The sequence below is a fragment of the Saccoglossus kowalevskii genome, chromosome 16, assembly GCF_978046115.1.
Source record: "Saccoglossus kowalevskii chromosome 16, keSacKowa6.1, whole genome shotgun sequence".
Lineage (NCBI taxonomy): Eukaryota > Metazoa > Hemichordata > Enteropneusta > Harrimaniidae > Saccoglossus > Saccoglossus kowalevskii.
Window position 1 is genome coordinate 14,153,780 of NC_140656.1, and position 25,287 is coordinate 14,179,066.

Consider the following 25,287-nt stretch of genomic DNA (forward strand, 5'->3'; position numbering starts at 1 on the left):
CAGTTAGCACGAGTAAGGAAGTAATACATATTTTCATCGTTAGTTCATCTTTTTATGAATATAATAGCAAGTGTGTTGGGCATTCCACCCGAGCCACAGTCCCTAAACACCGTGTTGAGGACTGTGCCCCAGGCTAGGCGTTCACGCACACTTTGTGAGCCCGCGCCTAGGATCTGGACCGCGTTTTTTTTTAAAAACGAGTCACATTTAGCTCGTACTGATGACCATTTCCTGGCCTTTACTAAGCTTTCGCGCACGTTTTCTTAACACAGGCTAACGTTTTCGACCTCTTAACCCGTGTTAAGGAGCTATGTACGAACGCAACTTATGACATCACCCGTCGCCTTGATTGGCCGAGTGTCAAGATTATATATACGTAAACAAAACGTTGTTTATTCCCATATTCAGTGGGAACGTGCAACATTTCTCTACAATACTTAGCACACAGTCCCTCTATCCCTCTATAGAGGGACTGTGCTTAGCATTAGATCAGAGCCACGTCATTATCATGTTCAATTCGGACAAACATGATCAGAAAATATAATAGCGAAAAGCGTATTTATCACCGAAACGTCGCAACTAAGCAACGTTGTTGGGGTTGAAAAAAAATCTCGTCTGCCACGTTGTTCGCATTTGATCCATTTTACGTACTGAAATTCTGTCTCTGTTCTATTTTTAGAAAGATATCGCAATCTTGACCAACGTTAACGTTAATTTTCACAATTTAGTCCGCGATAAAATTGCTCGTATTTACATTTTCACAGAACATTAATAAATAGTAGTTTGGTTGTCATATACCTTTTTCCACTTTCGTAGTTCGGTTTTTAACTTTTCATAGCACAAACGGTGTAGCAGTAGAACGATTTTGTCGCAAATAGCACGAAGTGCTTTCGTCTGTTTATATTTTTTGCCTTGCAATCGACAGGACGGTCAGCTCCATGACCCGACCATGGAGCTAATTAGCTCGAGGAACCGACTAACATATCACACACGTTATTCCACAATGAAATTATTTTTTTGTAAATGTTAACTATTTCATTCTTTACAGTGTGTTTAACAAATAATCATTATCAGTTATTGATAAAATATTTTAAAACTTATTCGCCCGTAGGAATAAATCAACAAGAGAGCCCTCCAATAACAAAAAAACGTGTAGTAAAATCATATTGGCGTTTTATCACTAAAAGCGATGCGTGTCATTGACGCTGCAGGTCGGCGTCCACTCTACACCGATCTGACGCATATCGCCCAGGGAATGCCGGAGGTTTGTTCATTGAAACTTCGAACGTTTTGAAGTCAATCTTTGGCCGGCACATATCTTACGGATATAATACATCGTTTCAGCGATTTCTTTACTCAATAATGATAAATGAACTTAGAAATATTGTAGAAATAAACGCAGCTGGTTTCTGGTTCGAGAGAGGCTATATGCGTGATTTCGTTCAAGGACGTTCTATTCCAAGCTTGGTAAAAACTGAAATTATGCGGGAAATTTCGAACTTCAAATACAACATTTATTATCGTTATTATGTATTATATTTTGCTATTCCAAAGATTGAATCATGTATAACATTAGTATTTCACTCACTAAACAATATTTCACTAAAAAGAAGTATCAAGTTCCGTGTATGAACACTAGTGTAAAAAGGCGGCGGGGCGCTATTTTAGCCGAAATCGACTAGTAAGGCGTCATATGACACAGTTCTGTACCGAGGCAGCGCGTCCTGTGGCGACACAACGGGTATTTGGTGGTAGAGTTACATTCGACGCTCTAGCCGAAAGGAGCTTTGGGAAGGAAAATGGTGATTGGCCACAACATTTAATGCTGTCTGTGGCAGAATTAATATTGCGTAAAACGCAAAAACCTGTGGGAAAGAGATTGAACAGCAAGATTGAAGACGCGCAAGCGTTTAAACAACTTTTTCGAACCGGAACTCCCACTTTAACTCACACCAGAAACCCAAATCTCTTAAATGTGGTTAGATTTCAGCCCTAAATATCTTCCAGTGTCCGAAAGCTAGTCATATAGATAATATTATCTATGTTTTATAAAGGCAATCCTACAACATAAAGGCAAAATTGTGTCAAGATCAATACAGACTTGCTAAGAATGTCACCCCCGGCAACACCGGCACCGGTAACCGACTGAAACCAGTTCGGAGTGCGCGCCTCTCTACGAAACAAATATGTTTGTCCAAATATGCTCAAACAGGGCCTGGTGTGATATAGAAAATTATTGCATGGCTCGATAACCGGGTTTCTCTTAGCGTTACGAGGACGAGTAATACGAGTTATATGGCAAATTATTGCAACTAACTGGTGCATAATGTGAGGACAATATGTAATCGCATTAATAGGAACTCATAATTTATCATTATCCATTGTACCAGTTGCTGAACCTTTTGAATTGGTTTATGGCATTCGTTTTCTGCATTACTATAACTTTCCATGGATTTATCGAAAATACACTTACGAGTTGTTTTCCATGACTATGATAATTCGTACATCGCTACAACGAATATTTTCAACGCGTATTTGCTTGATTTTCATTTAATACTTTACTTTTATAGTTTATAAGCTTTGATTTATGATTTATTTGGAACTTTATTTGAATCTCGACAGACAGAGAGTCAAAGAATTTAATATTTTGCTCTGTTATTCGAGTAACTCGCTGTTTTCTGTGACTTTTACGCCTACATAACCATGAACATATAATATTGTCCGTACGTGTATAATATTTTGAGTTCTTTAGTGGAAAGTCAGAAAACACACGACCTAGCTTAAACAGTGTACTGTAGTTCTACCATAAAGAATTCATCAGATTAATTATAATGACATTGGAAAAAGTAAAATAAATACATGAAATTTTGACGTAAAGTGCCGTAACGTAGCTTACTGACGAACGTAGTACACCATACTCGTAATCGTTTTTCTAAGAATACACACACATGTAGCTAGACGTATAGAGCAATGGGTCTTCTGTTTTGGAAATATCTTTTCTTAAATGAACAATGCTGAGAGCAAAAAATCTATAGAGTACTTGTATGGTACGCAATGTTTTACGCATTTTAATAAAATTTCAAATAGCAATTTTATATCATAACCGAAAAATAGGGAAATCTGTATACAACACAATGATTCAACTGAATTCACCATACGCCACGTAAAATCTATTTGCAAGAATAGTCAAAAAATAATTTTTTACCAAAATTATATATTTTATTAAATATTTCAAATTTTAAAATATTACATCGAACAAATATGATACCTACACATTACTAATATCTAAGTGAGTGAGTTTGTTGTTTTCAAGAGTATTGCGAAAATGGCATTGTGTTGGGCAATATTATTTGCTAAATATAGAAAATCAGGATTTGTTAAAAAAAACAGAACCAGTCATTGTACATACTTGCCTAATAGAAAGCAATTTTGCAAACGGGTTGTAAAATTAAGTCAAAAATATAAAGATGACACTGATATACATCGATCAACGACAGGCAATCAATTATAACGTCACCCTGTCGTCATCAGTAATTACCCCGATACAATATTCATTGACTAACAGCGTGTCAGCTGATTAACCCCATTGCTTAAGATGAACACTGTGGAAGAAACGTGGTTCACACTATGGGAGAAATTAGTAGTACTTGACGAAAACAACAATAGCCAATGATGAGAAATTGGTTTATATCAGAAAAGATGATAATCAAATCGAAGTTCCCATTTATTGTACAGCTGGTAGCTTATTAAAATTTCCTTTTTGAAGGCATATTGTGTAAATTTGCAAAACGATACATTTAATTTATCAATAACATTATTTTACTTACAGTGGAAAATAGATCACTAATCGTATATTTTAACTCGACACATGATCCATAACTATGCAATACCCAACTATGCTACACAGCAAACCATCATTATGGAATATTTTCAAAGGATGTGACTTACAATAAAACAAATCTTACATGGTGTTTAAGTCCCAGTACACCAACGAATTGAAAAACAATCACTATATTACTTTAAATATTGTTAAAACATTTTCCAAGGAGCGGAAATAAACATTTCATTAGTCTTCAGTGATCTTACCAATTTTTAAAACGTTATAGCGTATAACTAAACAATTATTTTTGTTTAATCCATGGGCATGTGTATCAGAGATAAGGACTTGGATAAAAATAACACAACTTGGCTTACATTTTTATAAATTCGGAAAATAAAATAACAGGCAAATACTTAAGAATACATAGGCATTATGCATTAAAACACTAAATCGGCAAGCGCCCCAGGACTGAGGGCACACCCGCCTCTCACCACGCCAGAGTCACTGTCTCGCCACTGTGATAAAATGGGGTAAATGTAGCAGGGGATAACCTAGATCTTTGCACATTCATCTATGCGCAGTTTAGTTATTACAATTCTTAGCTATACAGCCTGTGTTTCTGGAACGATAATTACCCCCCCAGATCCGAGTTGGAAATCATGAGATCATTTTCATTTTCTGACAACCTGAATAATCCTCGAATTGTGTGAATGGATTCAATTGATGATTTCTGACACCTGTCAAATAAGGTGCAATGTTCATTACATGTACAAAGTGGAATCATGACACATATCCTTTATACAAGTAAGTTATTTCTCGTAAAATGCGCCAGTTGACGTTTCAGCTTATTTCACATAATTATGTGTTCATATCTTCAACATTCGCCTTTTCAGTTCTCCCCATAATAGTTTTCTTTCTCGTTTAGCACCAGCCAAGATGGAACGATTTTCCGACGCTCTTCTAGCTAGGTATGGCATCACTTCATCTACTGTTCCTACTGGCAATGACTTGTATGCTAAATAACCATTCTGACCTGAAATGCGTCACAAACAGTTTTTGATACATTTAGAAACTAGTACTAGCCAAGATATCAATATGCCAGATATATGGAGCTCATCATTTATGTGTGATTGCACGTTTTGTTTTCTGTAATAAGGTCCACATTATCTGCCTTAACTTCAATACATTGTTCGACAAACTGAACCCGCCTGTTCACAGTGTTATTGTCGGGCATTTCTCCCCTGTTTAGTCAGTCAAAATAATTATGTTCGTGATAAGCACACCTGTCTGACCTATTATGCTTGTCAGTCAAATTGACCATGAACATCCATAGTTGTTAAGTAATGTCATGCCTAGTTTGAATTTGCGGTAAAACATACACATAAAATACAGTTTTGGCTAAAAAAAAGTAATAACTAGTGATATGCAATATAATTGTTTCACAACATAATTACACAACATAATAAAAACAATTTGACCACAACTTGCAGGTGTTGTCGTAGTGTGTACTTAATCATTCTCTCACCACAACTTAAAATGACAAACTAGGGGAAATGGAAACCTGTATGAAATTACTTTAAACTTTTCATTATGAGCATGGTCAATAATAGTATTTGTAGTCGACCATGTTACATACCTATAGAAGACCATGTTAACCGTTATATTTCATTGGTCACATAGGAGACACATATGATTGGCTGAAAAGATTAATCCGAAATCGTCACCAGTCTGATGTGATTTGCCTGTTATTTGGCTATTTTACAAAACACAATTGACCTTGACCACTGGTCCACTGATAACAATGGCTCAAGTTGTTTATTTCCTTTGTTCTTCGTAGGCATGCATGTAAACACACGTTTTCACACATATAACCACACAAAAAACAAAACAAATATGTATTCTACATGTAACCTACCTAAGGCATAGGATACTTGATCACACATTCCTAACAACTGACCAAAACAAACTGTGCCATCCGTCTTATCAATACCAAGTTCATTTATTCTGTAATATGAAAAAAAATATATTTAACAAATCACATAATCATTCGTAAGCTTTGATTGGATGAATTCGATACATCACATGATGAATGTATATTGCATGGATACCATACGAAGCTCTTCAAGAACACTAGTGCTTAAAACATACATTAATTTCAAATTCGAAATATGAAAACAATAAGACGGGTGTAACATTTTCAACATTCAAGTTACAATTATGATAAAGAAAGTGAACGTGTTCTTACTTGTTTACAGCTAGATTTATACTTTCTTCATTGTGGGATGCTATAATCATATTGTATCGTTTTCCATGTTTTTGGATTAATTTTAATAACATAACTAAATTATGATTATACATTTTATTTGTAGCTTCATAATCCGGGTTGATGGGATCTGTAGAGTATCAATAAAAGCAAAATAAATTACAATGCATTGTTGGATCTGTATATAGACAATCTAATGCAAGACTGACATGTGATGCACATTCCTAGTAAAATCATATGATGCAAACTATACTATTATGCAATTGTGTTCCGAATATGTCAATTAAAGTACTTCTGATAATTAGCATCACTACCTCTATGTTGTATGTCGCCGTATTTTTGAAAATTTTACCTGAACTGAATGAATGAATGAATGATAAAATGAATAATTTATATTCATATTATAATATCCAAACATGAATAAATTAATCAACAGCAAAATAAATATGTTTAAAACATATGAAGAAACAAAAAAACACAGATTGACAAATCAGAGTAGAAAAATGATAAAAACATAGTTGAACTCTGGTGACCTTGCCCTTTGTTATATAATATAATTCCCTTTATCATAGTTTGTTTTAATATAAATATGCATTGTCATAATTAATTTTGAATACAAACAAGTTTTGGGGTTGAAGCAACAGTGGGGAATCAGTCTACTGAATGTCCTTAAAAGATGTAAATATCTTACAAAAACATTGGTGGCTTATTTGTTTAATTATTTTAAGGGACATAATTTCCAGCTTTCTTCAAAGTAATTCAGATATTTTAGTATAAAAACAAATGTCTCATTGAAAAAAAAAGTGCTGCATTTAGATGTGAATAGATTCATAAAACAGGCAAGATAACAGAAAATTTTAGCTGGCTTTAGTCCAAGTATTTTGTACAGGTGTCTGTCAAAAATTAATGATTCACTGAGACAAATATGAACTGCCTCATTGTGTGACTACTGTATTATATGAAAAGTAAAAAAAACACCCTTTATGAATAGCTATCATGTTGCAAGCTCTGCTTTGTATGCAAATCAACTTAAATAGTTAGTTGGTGTCCAGTGGAGGGAGAAGTCAACAGTACTGTTGCCTCCTGAGAATCTACATCTTCAAACACTGCAATCTTTGAAGTGCGTTTTTAAACTAGTATTATAAAAACTCTATCATTCTGTTCTAATAGCTGAAACATATTCCTGTGAGTTTTCATTTGTCGAATGAACTGTTTGTCAAATACAGAATACATATATTTTAGAATAATTTTCTTTTTAAAATGTGGATGAAATGTTTTGCTTTTTATGTATTTTTTAAGTATTGTTTTTGATTTGATAACTTTGAACTAAACAGATTTTCTATTAGCTTCAGATCTTGATCAAAGTTAGGCACCCAGTTCATAGGAGTGCTTGATTTTCTGACATCTTGTTTTCTGTAAAGATTTTATTGGTAGGTTTGCAAATGTGTATCAGACAGTGCAATCTCTCCATGAGTTGGTTTTGAAACCCAGTATGGGATTCTGAGATACATTACCAAGGATATTATTACAAGATAAATCATTTGCTTCATTGAACACATACAACAATGCATATTTCCACTGAGATCAGTGACCTTTGATGTGTATCACCAGTGATCAGTCAAGTAGAAACAGTCAAAATATTTTATCAGATTTTCTCAATTTTTGCATGATATTTTCATACAGGACATCTGTTGTTCAAACTCAGAGAAGACTTTATACTGATGAATAAGGTGACCAAGTTTGATAAAGTTTGGAATAGAATTAGTAAAGTTATTATGCACACAATAACAATTATTAACAACGACGACAACAACAACGACGACGACGACAACGCCGGACAAAATTTTTCCCTTAATATACCTTTCCCTTCCATCTTTGATGGTACGGGCAAGGTAATTATCTGAAATAATAATATTACAGAAGTACAATTGATGTTTAATTATTACTGATTTGATGTATTAAGATGGAAATCACTACTATAAATACTTTTATTTTATTTTCTGTCTTTTGTATTCTAATTAAGTACAAAGTGGGGATATCCCTTAACACTTTATTTCTTTGAAGTGTGTTTTCAAATTAGTATTATAAAATTACATCCTAATAGCTGAGGCAAATTGCTGCGAATTTTGATTCTCAAAATTTATATACTTCAACAAAGAAACGTTTTGTTTTTTTTCCAATGAACTGTATGTCAAATACAGAATACATATTTTTGAGTATAATTTTCCTCTCAAAATGTGGATGAGACTAAACAGACATAATTTTCTATCGGCTTCAGATCTTGACCAAAAGTTTGGCACCCACTTCATAGGAGTGCTTATATTGATTATCTGACATCTTGTTTTCTGTTAAGATTTTATTGGTAGGTTTGCAAATCTGTATCAGACTGTGCAACAACTCTCTCCATGAGTTTGCATTGAAATCTAGTCTAGCATATATATACATTACCAAGGGTATTATTACAAGATAAATGATTTGCTTCATTGAACACACACAGCAATGCACATTCACACTGGGATCAGTGACCTTTGAATGTGTATCACCAGTGATCAGTCAAGTAGAAAATATTTTATCAGATTTTCTCAATTTTTGCGTGATATTTTCATACAGGACATCTGTTCTTCATACCCAGGGAAGACTTTATACTGATGAATAAGGTGACCAAGTTTGCTAAAGTTTGGAATAGAATTAGTAAAGTTATTGTGCACACAATAACATTATTAACGATGACGACGACAACGACGACGACAACGCCGGACAGAAATTTTTCCCTTAATATACCTTTCCCTTCCATCTTTGATGTTACGGGCAAGGTAATAAAATAACATGATTGGCATAAATAATGTGTATGTGGTAATAGACGGTACAGACATACGGAATGAAATGTCTACCTTCATATCCCATTTGTTTGGAACGTTCTTTTTCTCTATCAATGTATGCTCCTCTAACCAGTTTTACACCAAACGTGAACCCCAACTTTTCAGCCATCCCAATATCTCTGCTGATGTTGGTATGCGCTGCCTATTGAAGTCAAACCAGTATGTGCATTATTTGAAAATATTTGAAAAAGAAACTTGACATAACATGATAGTTTTGCAGTCCTGCTTTAGGACATGTGAGTGGATGAATGCAGACAAAAGTAAGTTCTAGAGAGGAAAATAAATGATGACCATGCAGTTTGACCATGCAGTAAGTTGGTGGACATTTGCGAATTTATATCGATTTATATTAAGGCAAAATATTCTGGTATGACACTTTAAAACTAACTGCAGTACCTGGCTGAATTGATAGCCATGTGATGAGAAACAATCTAGCGTGACACTTTTACTGTGTAGTCAAATGTTGCTTCCTTGTTAGCTTGACAGCCAGATGATGTTGGTTAGTTAGCCAAAGAGAATAACTTTAGACATTCCAGAACTAACTTTTTCTGAGTAGTCAAATCGTTATGTCTGGTTAGTTGGTTGGATAGCTAACAAGGTATGACACTTCAAAACGTAACAAATCCATCTAGGTTGGCTAGATAACTAGGTGCCAAACGTTAAATGGCTGACAAACAGAGCCATTCCTTGATAGGGTAGAAATACAGTAGCGTATAAGTGAGCAGTCAAAGAGGAATAAAACTACTTCTGATCCAAAATGGAAGTTTTAGTGTGCACCTTACACAGCAAATAAGAAAAATATACATAATATGACATAAAATTCGACCAATACCTTGAGATAATTTTGATATGTGTTCCATATGAATGGCTCAGTCTTGTTGTATTTGTACATCAAAGCTAGAGTTATCAGTGTCATGGCTGGATTGAGGTATGTATATTCCGCATCTACTAGAATCTTTGTATTGTTAGATACAGCATGCTGTCAAAAAATAAGACATCATGATGGTTATTGCAATCATACTAAATTGTGTTTTCATCAAATTTATATGATGGTGCAGGCATTTTGGTAAACATGTAAGGCAGGCAAATTTGGATTCAGAAATGAGAAATGTTGAAAGAAGTATTTCAAGTAATGCAAAGCCCCCCCCCCCCACGGCTGTCAACACAATATCTGGTCTACCACCCCTTATCAAAACAAATCACACTTGTCATAGTTTACATAGTAAAGACGAAGTTGTCAGTAAAATTCTTGTATAGGGAACAATCAAATGTTATCCATTCTCTAGAAACCTACAATGGCCAATTTTGCACATATTTGATAGGGAATAGGGATTGTTTAATCCAGGAGTCCTACTGTGAGTTGTCACTTGTCGGCACGTTAAACTAATCAACAAGGATGCAGATTTTGAACAAGATATGTAAAGATAGTTATAAAAAAAGGCAAGGGCTTCCACCATTATATCTCTATATGTATTTTATATTTGATATGATGCAAATGCTACCAGTATGACACATTGAATACCTAGTGTAACCCACGATTTCAACACAATGTCCATCGGTGTATTAGTATCATAGTAATGAAATCTAAACTGATAAAACCGGAAATACATAATAAAACAATAAAAGTCGACTTACTCGTGCCAGTCTGTCTAAACGATATAAGGTGTTATTGAGATGTTTAAATTCGGAATCAGTCAGTTCAGAAATTCTCTCTATCTGTGAATGAAAGACAGCACAACTTAAATACTTCAATATACTTCAACGTACATAATAAAGTTGGCGGTTAAACATCAACATTTCGACTGTGTTTGCAGTGAACTGGACAATAATGTGGCAATAAGAAAATTACTAGACTAGTTAGTCAAACAAAATGAACTTATGTGTGAAATAAATTGGTACCTTATCATTGACTTGATTTAGTCCTTTAGCAAAATTCTGAATACTTATTGGTCCTCCGTCAGCATAGGTATATCCATTCTTCACAATTAACTCACCAATTTTTACCTGATGAATAGATTTCAATATCAATATTAATGATGGTATATCTTATAACAACATTGCATTAACAGTCCATCACATAACCTAGGGTTTGAATAAACTCCACAGAGACAAAAAACACATCATTAACACGACCATATTTATTATAAGAAAAATATTTACGCAGAAATTACTGAAAAATAATCAGGATAGCTCCCAGTCCGGTATATATAGAGGATATCTAATGATACTAAATGTATCAAACAAGTGTAGTAGCTTTTAATCGACGAACAATTACGTTCAAAGTTTATACGAAGTTTGATGAAATCTGTCTTCGAACGAACAAGAATCGGTTCTGGCACGGCAGAAAAACTTGACGTTGATGCATTTCAACATTAAATCATGAAATATATCATCAAATAAATACCTCGGTACATGCGCATCGTGACATGAATTACGTATGTAGTTTGGATTTGTGTGTACCACGAAATTCACCCATACAGGACCGAGATTCGATCCCAGCGGAGACTACAAAGCCAATCTATTGTGTTCAGAAAGAATGTATTTAATTCAAACATACCAACACTTCAGGCTGCACCAATGGGCTGACTCGTACTTGCATTACAATTGGTTTAGAATTATCACATATTTGTAATGATTGGTCTACACAATTTTCCATCACTTTGATATTCTCCGCACATCTACTATCCCTGTATTCGTCGCTGATAATAGAAATAAATACTATTATATTCAGCAAAATACCAGCTCAAATGTGGTAGACATTCATAATTAGTACATTTATCCAATCAACAATCACATTTGTAGACTCTGGCATTTAAAAAAAACAATTAAAATATTATTAATTGGAGAAATCTCAAATAAAATATACTACTTTGTTTTTTTCATTTAAAACTTATTAACAATTCTCTCCAATTTATATTTTCAAATACTTCATTGAGGATTTTATTTAATTTTTATTATTTTTTAAATCTAAATTGCTATCATATAAATCAATTATATATATTGATTATATAAATCAATAGTAATAATTTAGAACAATGCTTCATGAGATATAAAGTGTGGGATTATAATTCTAAGCCATTCTCTGATTGGTCTGACTGGTAGATGCTAGGATTAGGTAGCCAATCAGGTGCAATCTTGTAGTTGCTTCGCATTGACTCCATGTATATACGAGATCCACATAGAAAATCAGAGTGCAATGCTATAATTTGAGTTATAATATAAGTTTATTAATCTTATTCTATTTCTACGTAACGCTTAAGATGGGAAAATTAAAAACATTGAAAACCCACGGTTAAAGTGAAGACTAAAAATAATTGCACTAAACTGTTAAATTAAATGTTAAATTCAAAGATTAAAAGTTCAAACGGGTACCTTACCTGGCCCCGGGTCCTCCCAAATCATCTTCTAGTGGAATAGCTATTTCCGGCGCAATGCCAGCCAGCTTGAGTCTCTCAACACACATTGCCATTGTTGGGACATCATGTCCCGCTACAAATTGTCCATAAAAAGTAGATTTTAATAAGCGAAAGGTTATGTATTCACCAAGGATCTTCTGCGATGTTGTCATCAACTGGAATTAAAATAAATACAAATTTATTTTGCAAAATCACATGAAAAGGATCATCAAGGCAAGAGGTTTGGTTGAAGGTAAAAGTGTGTTTGAACTTGGATTGCATGAGCAAGATAAAAAAGAACAAGTTAAATATTTATTCATATAATAAATGTAGTATATTCATAATTTTTGTATTATATCATAATTTGCGACGCTCTATTTCAAGTAAATTTGAGCACGAGGCTGCATGGCTGATAATATAGACGTTATATGGAAAAAGGGACCGAAGCATGTGCACTGCGTACACAATATGCTAATGACCTTTAACGAGGCATATAGGTAGACATATCTCATGAATGTTATGTAAAAATGCAATTTATTATGAAACGACTGAGTCACATATATTCGGTCTTGACTCCCACTCTGTCTATTGTGGTTATTTGAAGACTGTAAAGTTAACGTTTTGTATCATACTAAACTGGTCACCAAATGTAACAACTATTCCTGGCATTACATGCAATTCTGAATGAGCGTAGAAAATCGGAACAAGCCTCAATAGGATTTGATTGTATACAGCACCACCAGTGGCTGTTCATGCGTCTAGTACAAGTACTAAAACGAATTAGTAATGCCAAATATGTTAATATATTGCGCATTGTTTAAAGAAATTTCGCCGTGAGGATCCTGCGTGTTATGGCAGCATTGCGTTCGACACAACCCGTCCTTTGTTCCCATTCGCCGGGGTTGTCGCCTGTTTCGTTATTATTAAAATCGGCGTAAATGCAAAGAATCACAACTAATAAATGTAATTTTTACTTATTTTGCTTCGTTTATGTGCGGAAATAGTGTATGGTCGCAATATCACCGCTGGTGTGTTGAAATATAACATAATTATTATTGATTTTGTGACAGGCCTCGCCCATCTGTGTAAACTAGAACGCACACTACATGGCGGATAAATTAGAATGGCAGATCATACAATTAAAACACTTATTCGGGATAGTATGTTTTTATGATTACGCGCGCCAAATATGCTAATTTCCCCAGAGAGGTTTATATCTGCTACCAAATACCCTCGCTTGTCGTCTAAGCCGTTGAATATGTACGTTATACTGTTACAATAACAAAACAAATTAAATATCTATACCAATGAAAAATAACAAACTACCATCTTTGTTCCTGTTCCTTTGTTTTGTATCTAAATTATCCCAAATTCCAGAGTACCACTATGGTCTGGGAATAGGGGTCTTCACTAGTTTAAAAGACTACATGTGGAGAAATTGTGAGGTTGATAACCAATAAATAATTCTCTGAACAATAGAAAATAATTATAATTTCCCATGGCTGTATCAACTGATAGTTTCCATGGTAACGCGGAACTGTCCAATCGATCATGTATGTACATAATTCATGAGCACCAATTCCAGATTTTAGTGAAGAGCGGATATGTTCTTTCCAAGGTTACTCCATGGGACCCTTTAGGCCCCACCTTTTAAATGAACCCTAACACTCCAGCCTCCCCAATTGTAAACCAATAAGCCCTTCAAATATCTTTACTTAAAGCGGGAGGGTCGTCCTCGGGAATTGAGTCCCAAGCGATGATAACAACACAAAGGCTCATGGGAAGACGCTTCTTGGTAAACAATGACACGCTATGGCCAACTGACGCAAGCGCAGGTAACGACTCCCTCGCTTTAATCCGAAGAGGGATGTAAATAATTGAAATGTCGAGGCTAGAATTATAATTTTGGCATCGCAAAAAAAACTAGAAAGTCGACAAAAACAGAACATTTCCTCGCATCACATCATCAAACCAATTGACAATATATTGATTACACTCTCAACAAAACCAAAACAGTGACAAAAACCATTAGTTTCATGTCGAACGAGCACAATATGACGCCACTGTAGAAGGTATTCCCGACAACGTGTGGATACTCCCGTAAAGCGAACTACTCATGCAGATGGGGGAAACCATGGCTCTTCTGTGTCAGAAATGAATAAATTATCAGCACAAAGACTAAAGATCGACCGACTAAATAAGAGCTATGAATCCGCAGCTAGCTAAATCATAATCTGTTGCCAAGCAGTGTGATAAATATATTCTTCAATATAGTAAGGGCACATTTGTTGGTAATTTATTCAAAGTAGTAGAGTATTGTTTTATTAATAACGCATATGTTGTAAATAACAGAGCTTTGTATCGAGTGGAAAAAGAGGTTTTCACATCATAAGTGATTAGCAATTTTGGAAAGAATTTCTTACGGCTCCTACCCCAAACCTAAATCCTAACCCTAACACTGTAGTTCCACAATGTAATTGTATGTGCCCCTCTGGGTAACCATTGAATATTGGCATATACAATCAAACTTGAGAAGGGGAAGGGTTGAGATTGAGTTATGGTTGAGGGGTTTTAATCACAGTCCCTCCATCCCTCTATAGAGGGACTGTGGTGCAATTTTTATTTTTTAGGAATAATTAGTTTCAATTATTTAACAATTTCCCCCGTGTCATGTGAAAGCATAATTATTTCTTGCGAATTTTGTGCACATTTATTTTCCATGAATAGTCAAAAAAATAAACATAGACTATATATGAACGAGATTTTATATTGTAGATGCGCTTCTATGGTACATATTTAGCAAAATTGAGTATCCTGAGTATTTAAGGTCTTGTACACTGGGTATGAGAGGACAACAACATGCATTTCTTTTCATTGGAAATCATTTTAACAAAATATGCATGGAAGTACATGGAGTAAATGCCAAAGCGTTTTTTTTTCTATATACAATGCATACATTTCAATATATGATACATACTTAATAATATAAGATTATTACGATGATACCTCAAAGTATGCACGAAGACAGTACAACTGGAGTATCGACCAATGGGGCGTATTATCTGAGTGCCTACTTTGAGTTATCCTCGTAATAACCTTATTACTATAATGTAACATCTTTTCCCTCCAAGGAAACACCATTGGGAATGTGAAATCCAAAATGTTTAGAGCAGAATCAGCCAACTTCTTTGTGTGGAGTCCGGTCGAACTCTGGTGGCAGCCATGTTTGTTTTGGGACGCTTACGCGCGTAATCATGCCATATTCGGAATTCCCATTTCCTAATATGGTAGGATGAAAATACCCCGTAAAATACCGCAAAATTACGGCACGTTGTAACTTATGGCGTTAAGGTGACAGATGTATAATAATATACAATATTTGCGAATATACAAAGCATATTTTTCAATATATACAATGAATTTATAATTCACACATTTCGATATACTTATATATACTTGTCAATATACGATGCATATTTTTCAATATAGGAAACGTTTGTTAAATGAAAGAAGCGTACTTTTTCCAGGGTTTTAGCCAACCATCTGTCTATCTGTCAATTTAGACAGGTACATAATTGTATTTGACAGGCGCATCTGTCCAGTTTTTATTAAAAATTACCGGTAAATTATATAACCATAAATAATCAACTACATAATCATAGCTACATATTAGTAATTGCTATTTTTTCATTTCAATAAGGTTTTTAGACAGGCATTTTTATATTTTCTTGCTATAAAAATTAGTATTATTCTGAGTACGCATAGTTGATGCAATTAGCATCCTTCACGTTTATTGTTCCATTCACGCGTGATCACGAACATCTCGCTTTTGTCGGACAATGTACACATACATTCCTATGTATTTCACTTTATTGTATTTTATATCAAGATCTCAAATGAGATACGATAGCAATAAAGATTTACTTACTTACATTCCTATTACAACATTTAAAAATTAAAGTTACATTCAAATAATATTTAAAAATATCAACTTCAGACTAAGCAGTTTTCATAATTGACCATTGCGGTGGGCCGAGTTGACACGATTGTTTGCTTATACAGTAGAGCGCCGAATTTTCGATTGATAAGTAATTACGCTCGTTTGTTCAGCGTGTTGGAGGATATCCTGGAAAGGTATGCTTTATGCTTTTATATTTGTCAAGTTCAACGACTAGCGAATTGACTAGACAGTAGTGGCTTCGTTTGCCCTATGTTGATTTTATGCGGTTAGGAATTTCAAATATCGGCGACTCTAGGTTGATCTGGTGTTGGTTGGTGTTATTTTAATAACGGGTTCGTGTCTAGCCAAATAAAATATGTAGAAAATTACTGACTTGGCAGGAGCACCACTGAGAGACTCATCGATGCATTCGTTACGTCACATTGGATTGTTGCAATAGTTATTTCTTCATCTTGGCCAAATACCAATGATACAGAACGTCTGATTGGCCGTTCATGCAACAAATTTGACCACTCGACCTTATGGATTTATGGACACTGGCTTCCAGTTGAAGCTCGTATTTATTAATTTCGGGATTTTGTTATTCACATTCAAAATCATCAATCTACCATATATGACCTTTCTGGTAGACTTGTATGACCTGGGACGAGATCTTGCCCCCTCCTTGTGGAAAATTGAATGAACCTTAAGCTGATGAGAGACAAAATATGTCTGTTTCTCATTTTCGTGCGCATCATTTTGAACTATGCGGCTTGAACATTGTGGGAATCGAATTATGGGATAAAGTAGACGATCGATTAAGTCGAGGAAAAAGACTTTATTCTACGATACACACTACACGAATACTATACAGCTACTGCCGAATAAAGCGTGTGTTGAAAGTATACATACAGTGTGGCCTGAAGTTTGGGCTTACGTAACGTGTTACTGAGTAGCCAATCAACTAACTCAATAATAATTATCTTAAGTACATAACGTATCTTTTTGTGGTTTCCGCAGTTCGATTGTGGTTCCGACAAACGTTTTTCTTCTAAAGCATTCCAAAATGCGCTTGTACTCGCACTTGTCTCAAATTTCCCCCATTTTAGCTCAGTATTCAAAAAAAAATCGCCTCGTCGCCTTATTTTAAAATTTTCATGAAACGAGGAACATAGATTTTTTCCTGGCCTTAGGTCCAAGAGCAGTTTCTATATGTGGGCCACAATTGTGGAACCAGTACTGTTTGATATTCGTAATTCGTACTGACATTTGAAACACAATATTACTGAATGTGATTTTAAACTGATAATATTGTACAGTGCATTGACGTATGAGCAGTGCTTGTATAAACACATTTCAATAATATTAATATGCGTTTGACGCATAAATGTCACAGAAAATATGGGTTGGCAGGTCATTCATTGATTTTTTGTTGGCGATCGCGATCTAGATTGTGTGCCGCCGCCAAGTTAGTAATTCCATGGAAGGTACTATCTTCCATGGTAACCTTCCATGGTAATTCATACGGCCGAATGTAGCAATGAACCACAGCATCTTTTCTACCTCCATGACCACAGTAAAGTCAAAAGAAAACAACGGACGACAAAAACTGTCAATCATTTTGCATACAAATGGTAAAGGTCATGTATCTTCACTGTCTCCCGTCGTTTTGTCGTCGAATTTATTTCGCTACAGACAGAACTCACCTTGAAACTGTTGTCGACAAAGTATGAGTAAGAGCACATTTTCAACACCGCCAACGCTCGACATATTTCCAATGTCGTCTTGGTTTTGAATGAATTCTCTGTATCACTGAAGTTCAGCTTGGGTCCAGCATTCGAATTATCATTCGCAGTTTGTTCAATGGAGTCTGAATTCTGGATGTTTGGGTCAATTCCGACAGCGGCCGATGTCGCCAGTGGTCTTGGACCGTGATGGTTGTGTCGGCGCCGTTGGCCATCGGTACGACGACGACGAAAGCTTTGTGTTATCAATCCGTTTCGTCCGTGAATATGAGCTTGACACAGACGAGTGCACAATGGAACAACATATCGGCCGCTCATGTTTAAACACTTGCGAGTAATCAACGAGTTATTTTATGTACACTCACATCTGCTGACCAGTATGATGCCACATCACGTTTTGTGACGCGCAACATCAGATATCGTAAACAAATGTGCCTCGTCTCTGACCTTTGCACGTATGCAAATACATGCCCTCTATTACGTTATTCGACGTCGTCGTTTGGTAGCGGCTGTTACGAACGATTCAAAAATATGGGTGTTGGTTGTTTGTAGGTCTGCCTGAAGAATACAAATAAAACCCAATCTGCCGTTATATGACAGAAAAAACACTATAATTCTATTGAAAATACACACACATTTGACACAAAAAAGCAACAACAACTGCAGCAGCATCCTGACAAAAGCAAACCGTTTTCACCCGTTTATGTGCTATTCAATTGGCTTCTGCAACACGAAAACATAGGGCCGCAAAACCTTCACCCGTCTTTGATATCATGATAAATGAGCTTGTGCAAGAAATCGACAAGGTCGGACTGACTTTCATATGACAGAACTAAGGTGGTGTAAGTCACATCGCAAAGCATCATGGGAACAAAAAGCGTGATACACGCAAAGCAGGAAGTAAACCGGAAGTGACGTTGTGACCCACACCACCTTGACAGAACTGTTCATGTTCGTTGCGTATTCACCACGGCACAGTCACTCTGACTGTGACCACGGAGTGTGATTTTACCCAGAAACAGCAGTAACTGCAAGTGGTTTCAATCACGTTGAAGGAAAAATCACAGATATTGTAATAAGTGTATTGATATAGAGGGTTATTCATTTATTTAGTGCAACCAAGAGGTCATTACCAAACGCTTCAGCTTGGTATTATTACCAAACGCTTCAGCGTGGTATTAAGAGTTTGTTTTCAGGAGTGGGTGATACCAAGGTGGGAAATGGATGCACATATGGGGTTAATTCCTTGAATTGCAATATAGAGGGTTCAGGCTGAAATACAATAAATAATGTTTTCATGTTTCGTCTCATATTTCTGTGGTATTCTGCTGCTGTAAGTAATGCACAATTTGTTCCGAAATTCAGTGTGCTGTGTGCATTTCAGGGTTATTCGTTTTTTGCTGAAAACACCCCTATTTTTTAATGGCAGGGTCGAATAGTTTCACTGCCACTGGCCACTGGGAAATCTGCATTGTTGCTTGAATGAGAGCTAATTAAACACATTTTCCAGACTGGCGAAAGAGTATGCAACAGCCAATTTTAGCAGCCTGTCACATGATTTTACTCTGAATGTCAACATGAAAAGAGGCTAGTCCATTTTACGCAGGAGTAATTGGGAGTAGAATATGTGAGGGATAGTATCAACAGAGATGTCTATAGTGAAAAGTAATATCTATCCTTCTTTTGTATCTCTGAGCATTTCTGTTTTTGTATATTGGTTTGAAAATCTTGAACTTGCATGATTTGCAATGTGTTTTTTTTTACTGAAACTCCCCTATTGATCGAATCATGGGTTTGAACGAGAACGGCACAGCACGTGATTCGTTTGAATACAATGCTGAAGGCAAACATGCCGTGTTACTGCGGTACTCCACTGACGGGATGACTTACTAGTACTGCATGCTACAACTTCGCTTGTGATGTTGCTTGTTAGCCATGGATTAAATGAATCTTGATTACCAGTTAAAATGTTGCTCATTTGGTAATCTTTATTTGGAACTGGGTAACGCCGCAACGTCGCCAGCAGAAACCTCCTGGTACTTCGTACTATGATAAAACTCAGTCAACATACATCAAGTTCTCTCAATCGTAGTATTCCATGTGATGTACACCTAATATGCCAAAAATGTTGCTGAACGATTTGAACTGCATAAAAATACTTCGGTTGCCATTGAAAACAAGCCGGTAAAAAACAAGCAATATGTTTTCGGCTGTTACCATGGTAGGACATGAACGTGAAGCTAACGTCGGTTTATAACTAAAACTGGGCACCTTATACGAGATTCGCAAAATAACATTCAGTCTTTAGAAGTCACTTTATTTTATTGCTAGGACGTATTCAGCTGTTAAATATATTATTTCCAACCGTTTTGCGATAGTATTTTCTAGATTGGAGGCAGCATTTACATTTTATTCCAAGTTCAAAGTTGCGTTGGGATTACGTTGACAGTGTAACAATGTGGGGCGAAAGTATTCAAAAACAGATTTGGCTTTGCCATGGTAGCGGTGGGTCAGGATTGTTTTGCCAATTAGTGATGGTACGACCTGCCTGTCAAGTATGAACAATAAGTTAAAAAGCCATTCCTGGTGAACAGTTACTCTAACTTTTTGGTCAACTTTCTCATTAATGAAAAAAGATATTAAAAATTCAAATAGTAACATTGTGCCCACACTGAAGCCGAGTACAATGAGCTATGTCTGAGGTGTTATATCACAGGGAGTTGGACAAACTTATGTATTTTAATAAATTATTGAATAATAAAATGTTATATAACTTTTTTACCCCCTCCCCTTCCTGGTATCTATTTCAAGTAATCACTATTTTTATTTTGTAAACACATTTCCGTCTGCTATTTTTGTCAGGTTCAAATCGTTCACCAGAATGTTTGGCATGTTAGATGTACATCACATAGAATACTAGGATTGGGAGAACTTAATGTTTGTTGACCACCTGGAAACTGAGTTTTATAAATCTTGAAGGGCTCTCGCAAGATCCACCCGCAGCCTGGACCCGCAGTAAAATCAGCGATTACTATGGAGCCGCAACCATCAACATCGAGATACCAGGAGGTTTCTGCTGGCGACGTTGCGGCGTTACTCAGCTCCAAATAAAGATTACCTACGCCAAATGAGCAACATTTAACCGGTAACCAAGACTCAGTCTATCCACGACCAGCAAGCAACATCACAAACGAAGTTGTAGTGGGCAGCTCACGAGTCAGCGACGACCGATGTCAACGAAAGTCATGTTTGCCACGGCATGTTTGCCAATGCACAGATCTGTGGAGGAACTTTTAACTTCAACATAAACCGTGTATCGTAGTCGCCCAGTTTAAGTTCTGGTTCTGTCGTGGTCCCAACTAAAGGGTGACAGTCGTCGTGCCGCGTCCTGTTCGATATGGAACTCGATATAGCGACGTACATGAAGCTCAAACATCCAAGAGTTATTTATTTGGACGACTCAAATTAGACGTCTGATTATATTATTTTCATATTTTTATTTTCACTGACACGCGTTCTATACTGACACGCGTCGCTAGGTCGCAGGACTGTCTTGGAGTATATTAATGAGCAATTGGGTTCCCCGCCCTAAATTGCTATCCCGGTTTGTTGCACGTTCTTTCTTTAATATGAAATAATCAAATATGGGACATATGTAATAATAACAGAACTCCACACCCTCCCCGTGGCTTCGCTCGTGAAAGTACAGCAGCAGGATACACCGCATCACTCGTGAAAATAACTTCCATACGCAATGAAAGCCACGGGGAGGGTAAGGGGTTCTGTCATAATACTTCATTATCACTGAAAACAATTTTTTCCCTGAAATAAATTCCAGTGAAAATGCCATTTCCTCATACTCTATTGAGACACAGCACAATGAAATTGGATTCACATGTAATGCTTGAAAACATGTCAGCAAAAATAAATTAAGTGACATTCTATGTGACTTCATAAGAGTTGGAAATGAACAAATTACACCCGACCCTACCACTCCATACACAATGTAAACTACACCCCAAAACATCCTTTCACCCACCGTAGTTACTACCGTGTTTCACCAGTGTATACTATTTGCTTCAGGAGAAATTGAAATAAACAAATTAATTATAATTTCAGCCTCTAGTTGAGCACTGATTAAATAAACTACCTCGTCTTTATGTCAACTTGGAGTTATTCATTGCCTACATCAGTGACTTCAAAATATATGTTTCAATCCCAGGAATTTCACTCGCTGTTAATTGCATGGGAGTGCCAGTCTTTAATGAATTTCTATTGTCATGTCAATTTCTTGCGATTACTCGGAACATGAAGCTGTAACCACATACCGCCTAGGTGCTGTAACCAAATCCTGGTATAAGCACCGGTTAGGCAGTCTTGAACTATGCATGTGAATGCCAGCTGAGAGGTATATCCAATCCTATCGATCTTTCATTGTTTGGTAACTATTTGCTGCAAATGCAACAAAAATCAATATAAAAATATTACCCACACAGCATTCTACAGGTTACTTGTTCTTTCAGGGTTCTTTCGCCAGTGTTGACAATACCGGAGTTTGTCGCTTGTATAAACCCCGGTATAAACCCAACCTGACACGACTATAACCCTAATGCAAAGAAACTTTCATGTACATCTCGGGGCAGCCATCACTGCAAATTTGGTGTTAGTTATATGGGTAAATCCTACCTAACTCAACCCTAACCCTAATGCATAATTCAGGATTTCAGTATTCTTTATAAAGAAGAAAGTTTATTCCACTCTATCGTAAGCGGGCGCACGCGGTGGAAGTCACTATACGTCCGGCTGCTGGTCTGAAATCAGGTTCCCCGCAAACTAAAGCTGATATAATACCAGTAGTTACAAATTCGGTAGTATGATACCTGATCGTCAATTGGATAACGGAATTTCCACATGCAAATATAATAAATGCACACCATCCAATCATACAATGAACATTGTCACATAATTTTGACGGACTTATATCATCCCACACTAAATCATACCTAAATATTTCGTAGAGTAGTAATTTCTAATATGTTATATTTTTATTTTCAATTTTTTTTATGTTATATTCACCTGTCAAATCAGTAAAATCCTTGTTCTCTAAAAATAGACATTAGTGTTTTTTATAGTAACACAACTGTTTACTCGTCTTTACATGGCAAACGAATATCAATTTTCTGAATTTTCGTAGGGCGTAGATTTCGTAGATTAGCATAAAGTTGCCATCTATTCTTTTATGCATATGCATTCACGGGTGGATATTTCACCCATGCTTGTGATTGGTCAATTGTAGCATTCACTAGGTGGCGTGATGTGTATGCAATTGCGTGAAGTCCTATTGTCTTCAGTCTCGGTTGTTTACATACACGGTGTCTACAACATCAAATTTTATTTTATATATACTTTTATATTACTTGTATTTTTCATCAACAATGGTCATTGTGAGGAGGGGAATTTGGTCAATAAACACGGTAGGTTTGTGTACCGAAGCTACCAAAATACCAACCACCGCATTATATGTGTATGTAAGTTGAGAACTAGATTATCTGCTTTGATGTTTACCTGATTATAATATACGTATTACATTTTAAAACTGTTTATAATATATTAATATCTTTGACTCGTGGTGTATAAATAGACATAGGTGCAATCTATTTATAGCGTCAGGGGAATATTAAACAGCGCCACCACCGATACAATCTATCCTCGTTCTGATTATTCACGTTTTGATTGAGATCACCATGACAAAGAATAACATTCGGAAAGTTATTTTGATAAATTAAAGGACACATTATTTATTTATTTATATGTTTATTTACTCTAATACGCCACTTCTCCCTGAATATAGTGAATGAGCTTAGATATGTTACTAGTATATTAACTATTCCCAGGCTTGAAGTAATACTTTTCTATTGCCAGATAATCTTAAAATCTTTATTTACGAAACAGAACACTAAATCACATGTTACATTAGATAAAGGTGACCCAAGAAAATATGTTTGTTGGTATGTCAATTCAATGAGTTTTTATGCTTAAAATGTATATCTAATGTACACTATGCGTACCTCAGATTGTGTTGACTGCTTGAAGTGAAATCATGACGCAAAGTATCTGGGCGAGGGAACTTATTACATGCATCCGTTGACGACTAAGATTATTGTACATTAGGCCCAGCGCGCGCCTATCGTTTTCCTTGGAATTGTGCACCTGCATATTTTTTGGCCAGTGATTCGTGCTCGCTTTGTGGTGACTTGTACATTACATGGTATATAGTTCTGTTCACCTTGTTTAGTTCTATCCCGGAATGCAGTGTCGGCTAGAATTTTTTTTGAGCTAGTGATTATTTGAAAGTGTTTTATTACACAAAACTGCATAATTTCACTCTTATTCTTTCAGTGTATTTATTTATCACTTAGAGACTTGTTATGTAGTTGTATATAATCATGCATATCTCTCCAACGACAATATATTTAACGACACGTTTTTCAGTAAAAAAATTTTACATGACGTAATCAATATGAACATTTCTTAGTCATAAACATTGGCACACCGTACAAACCAGCTGTACAATCAGGTCGTAGCATATCGGATCGATCGGAATAATTAAAAGTGCAATGTTCTTCTCTTCAGTTCTCCCCATAGCAGTTCTCTTTCTCGTTTAGCGCCAGCCAAGACAGATCGATTTTCTAACGCCCTTCTAGCTAGGTATGGCATCACGTCATCTAATGTGCCCACTGGCAGTGACTTGTACGCTAAATACCCTTTCTGACCTGCAGTGAACACACAATTGTTTGATAAATTTAAATTAGCTTTCAAGATCTGAATATAACCGAAATAATAGGACTGCTTCAACAATAATAGTTACATGCAAATTAAAGATGATTCTATGCTGCCGGAGACAAGAATTAATATAATGACATTTTGCACTGTGGGATAATCACTGATATGATGGATTGGTAAGATATAAATTATAAACATATTATGAACATATAAACATTCCACATTGACCACGGTGTAGCGCTTCATCGCTGTAAAGAGACGCACCTATATGTCACATTAGGCAACCCAGCGACGGCGTCAAATCGCATGTAATGAACGAGGATTTACAGTGACTAAATAGACGTGCGCAGTCGAATTATTAACTTCACATGCCGCCACTTAAATATTAAATCGAGCTTTCATGGTCAGTACGACCCATACAATTACGCTTTCCCTCGTGGCTAATGCTATTATTTATTTTGG

At 35.9% G+C, this 25,287-nt stretch overlaps 2 protein-coding genes across 5 annotated transcripts in view; both read right to left on the reverse strand.

Moving 5' to 3' along the window:
- Nucleotides 1-3,194: 3,194 nt before the first annotated feature.
- LOC102805849 (hydroxyproline dehydrogenase-like) lies at nt 3,195-18,437 on the reverse strand. Of its 2 annotated transcripts, none has more exons than XM_085491514.1 (10): nt 18,004-18,437; nt 12,340-12,533; nt 11,520-11,661; nt 10,862-10,966; nt 10,598-10,678; nt 9,795-9,941; nt 8,975-9,104; nt 6,066-6,213; nt 5,736-5,824; nt 3,195-4,853 (listed from the first exon to the last, which is right to left on the reverse strand). In XM_085491514.1, exons 1-10 carry the CDS (start codon nt 18,358-18,360, stop codon nt 4,687-4,689), a joined length of 1,560 nt encoding a protein of 519 aa, XP_085347640.1. In that variant the 5' UTR covers nt 18,361-18,437; the 3' UTR covers nt 3,195-4,686. The 2 variants fall into 2 exon arrangements, with proteins under 2 accessions (XP_085347640.1, XP_085347641.1); XM_085491515.1 differs by having other exon boundaries at nt 12,340-12,451; nt 18,004-18,197.
- Nucleotides 18,438-24,421: 5,984 nt separating this feature from the next.
- The window catches only part of LOC102805974 (hydroxyproline dehydrogenase-like), a 28,077-nt gene continuing 27,211 nt past the window's right edge, over nt 24,422-25,287 (reverse strand). For all 3 annotated transcript variants that reach the window (XM_085491517.1, XM_085491516.1, XM_085491518.1), the window contains exon 11: nt 24,422-24,815. In XM_085491517.1, the coding sequence (XP_085347643.1) occupies nt 24,649-24,815 (167 nt within the window). In that variant the 3' untranslated portion in view covers nt 24,422-24,648. The remainder of the gene's footprint in view (nt 24,816-25,287) is intronic.

Coding starts and splice junctions, on each gene's coding strand:
- LOC102805849 (XM_085491514.1), bottom strand. CDS start 18,360: ATGAGCGGCCGATATGTTGTTCCATTGTGCACTCGTCTGTGTCAAGCT. Junction 12,534..18,003: donor TTGTCGACAACAGTTTCAAG/GTGAGTTCTGTC, acceptor TTTTAATTCCAG/TTGATGACAACATCGCAGAA. Junction 10,679..10,861: donor TAAATCAAGTCAATGATAAG/GTACCAATTTAT, acceptor TTTCATTCACAG/ATAGAGAGAATTTCTGAACT.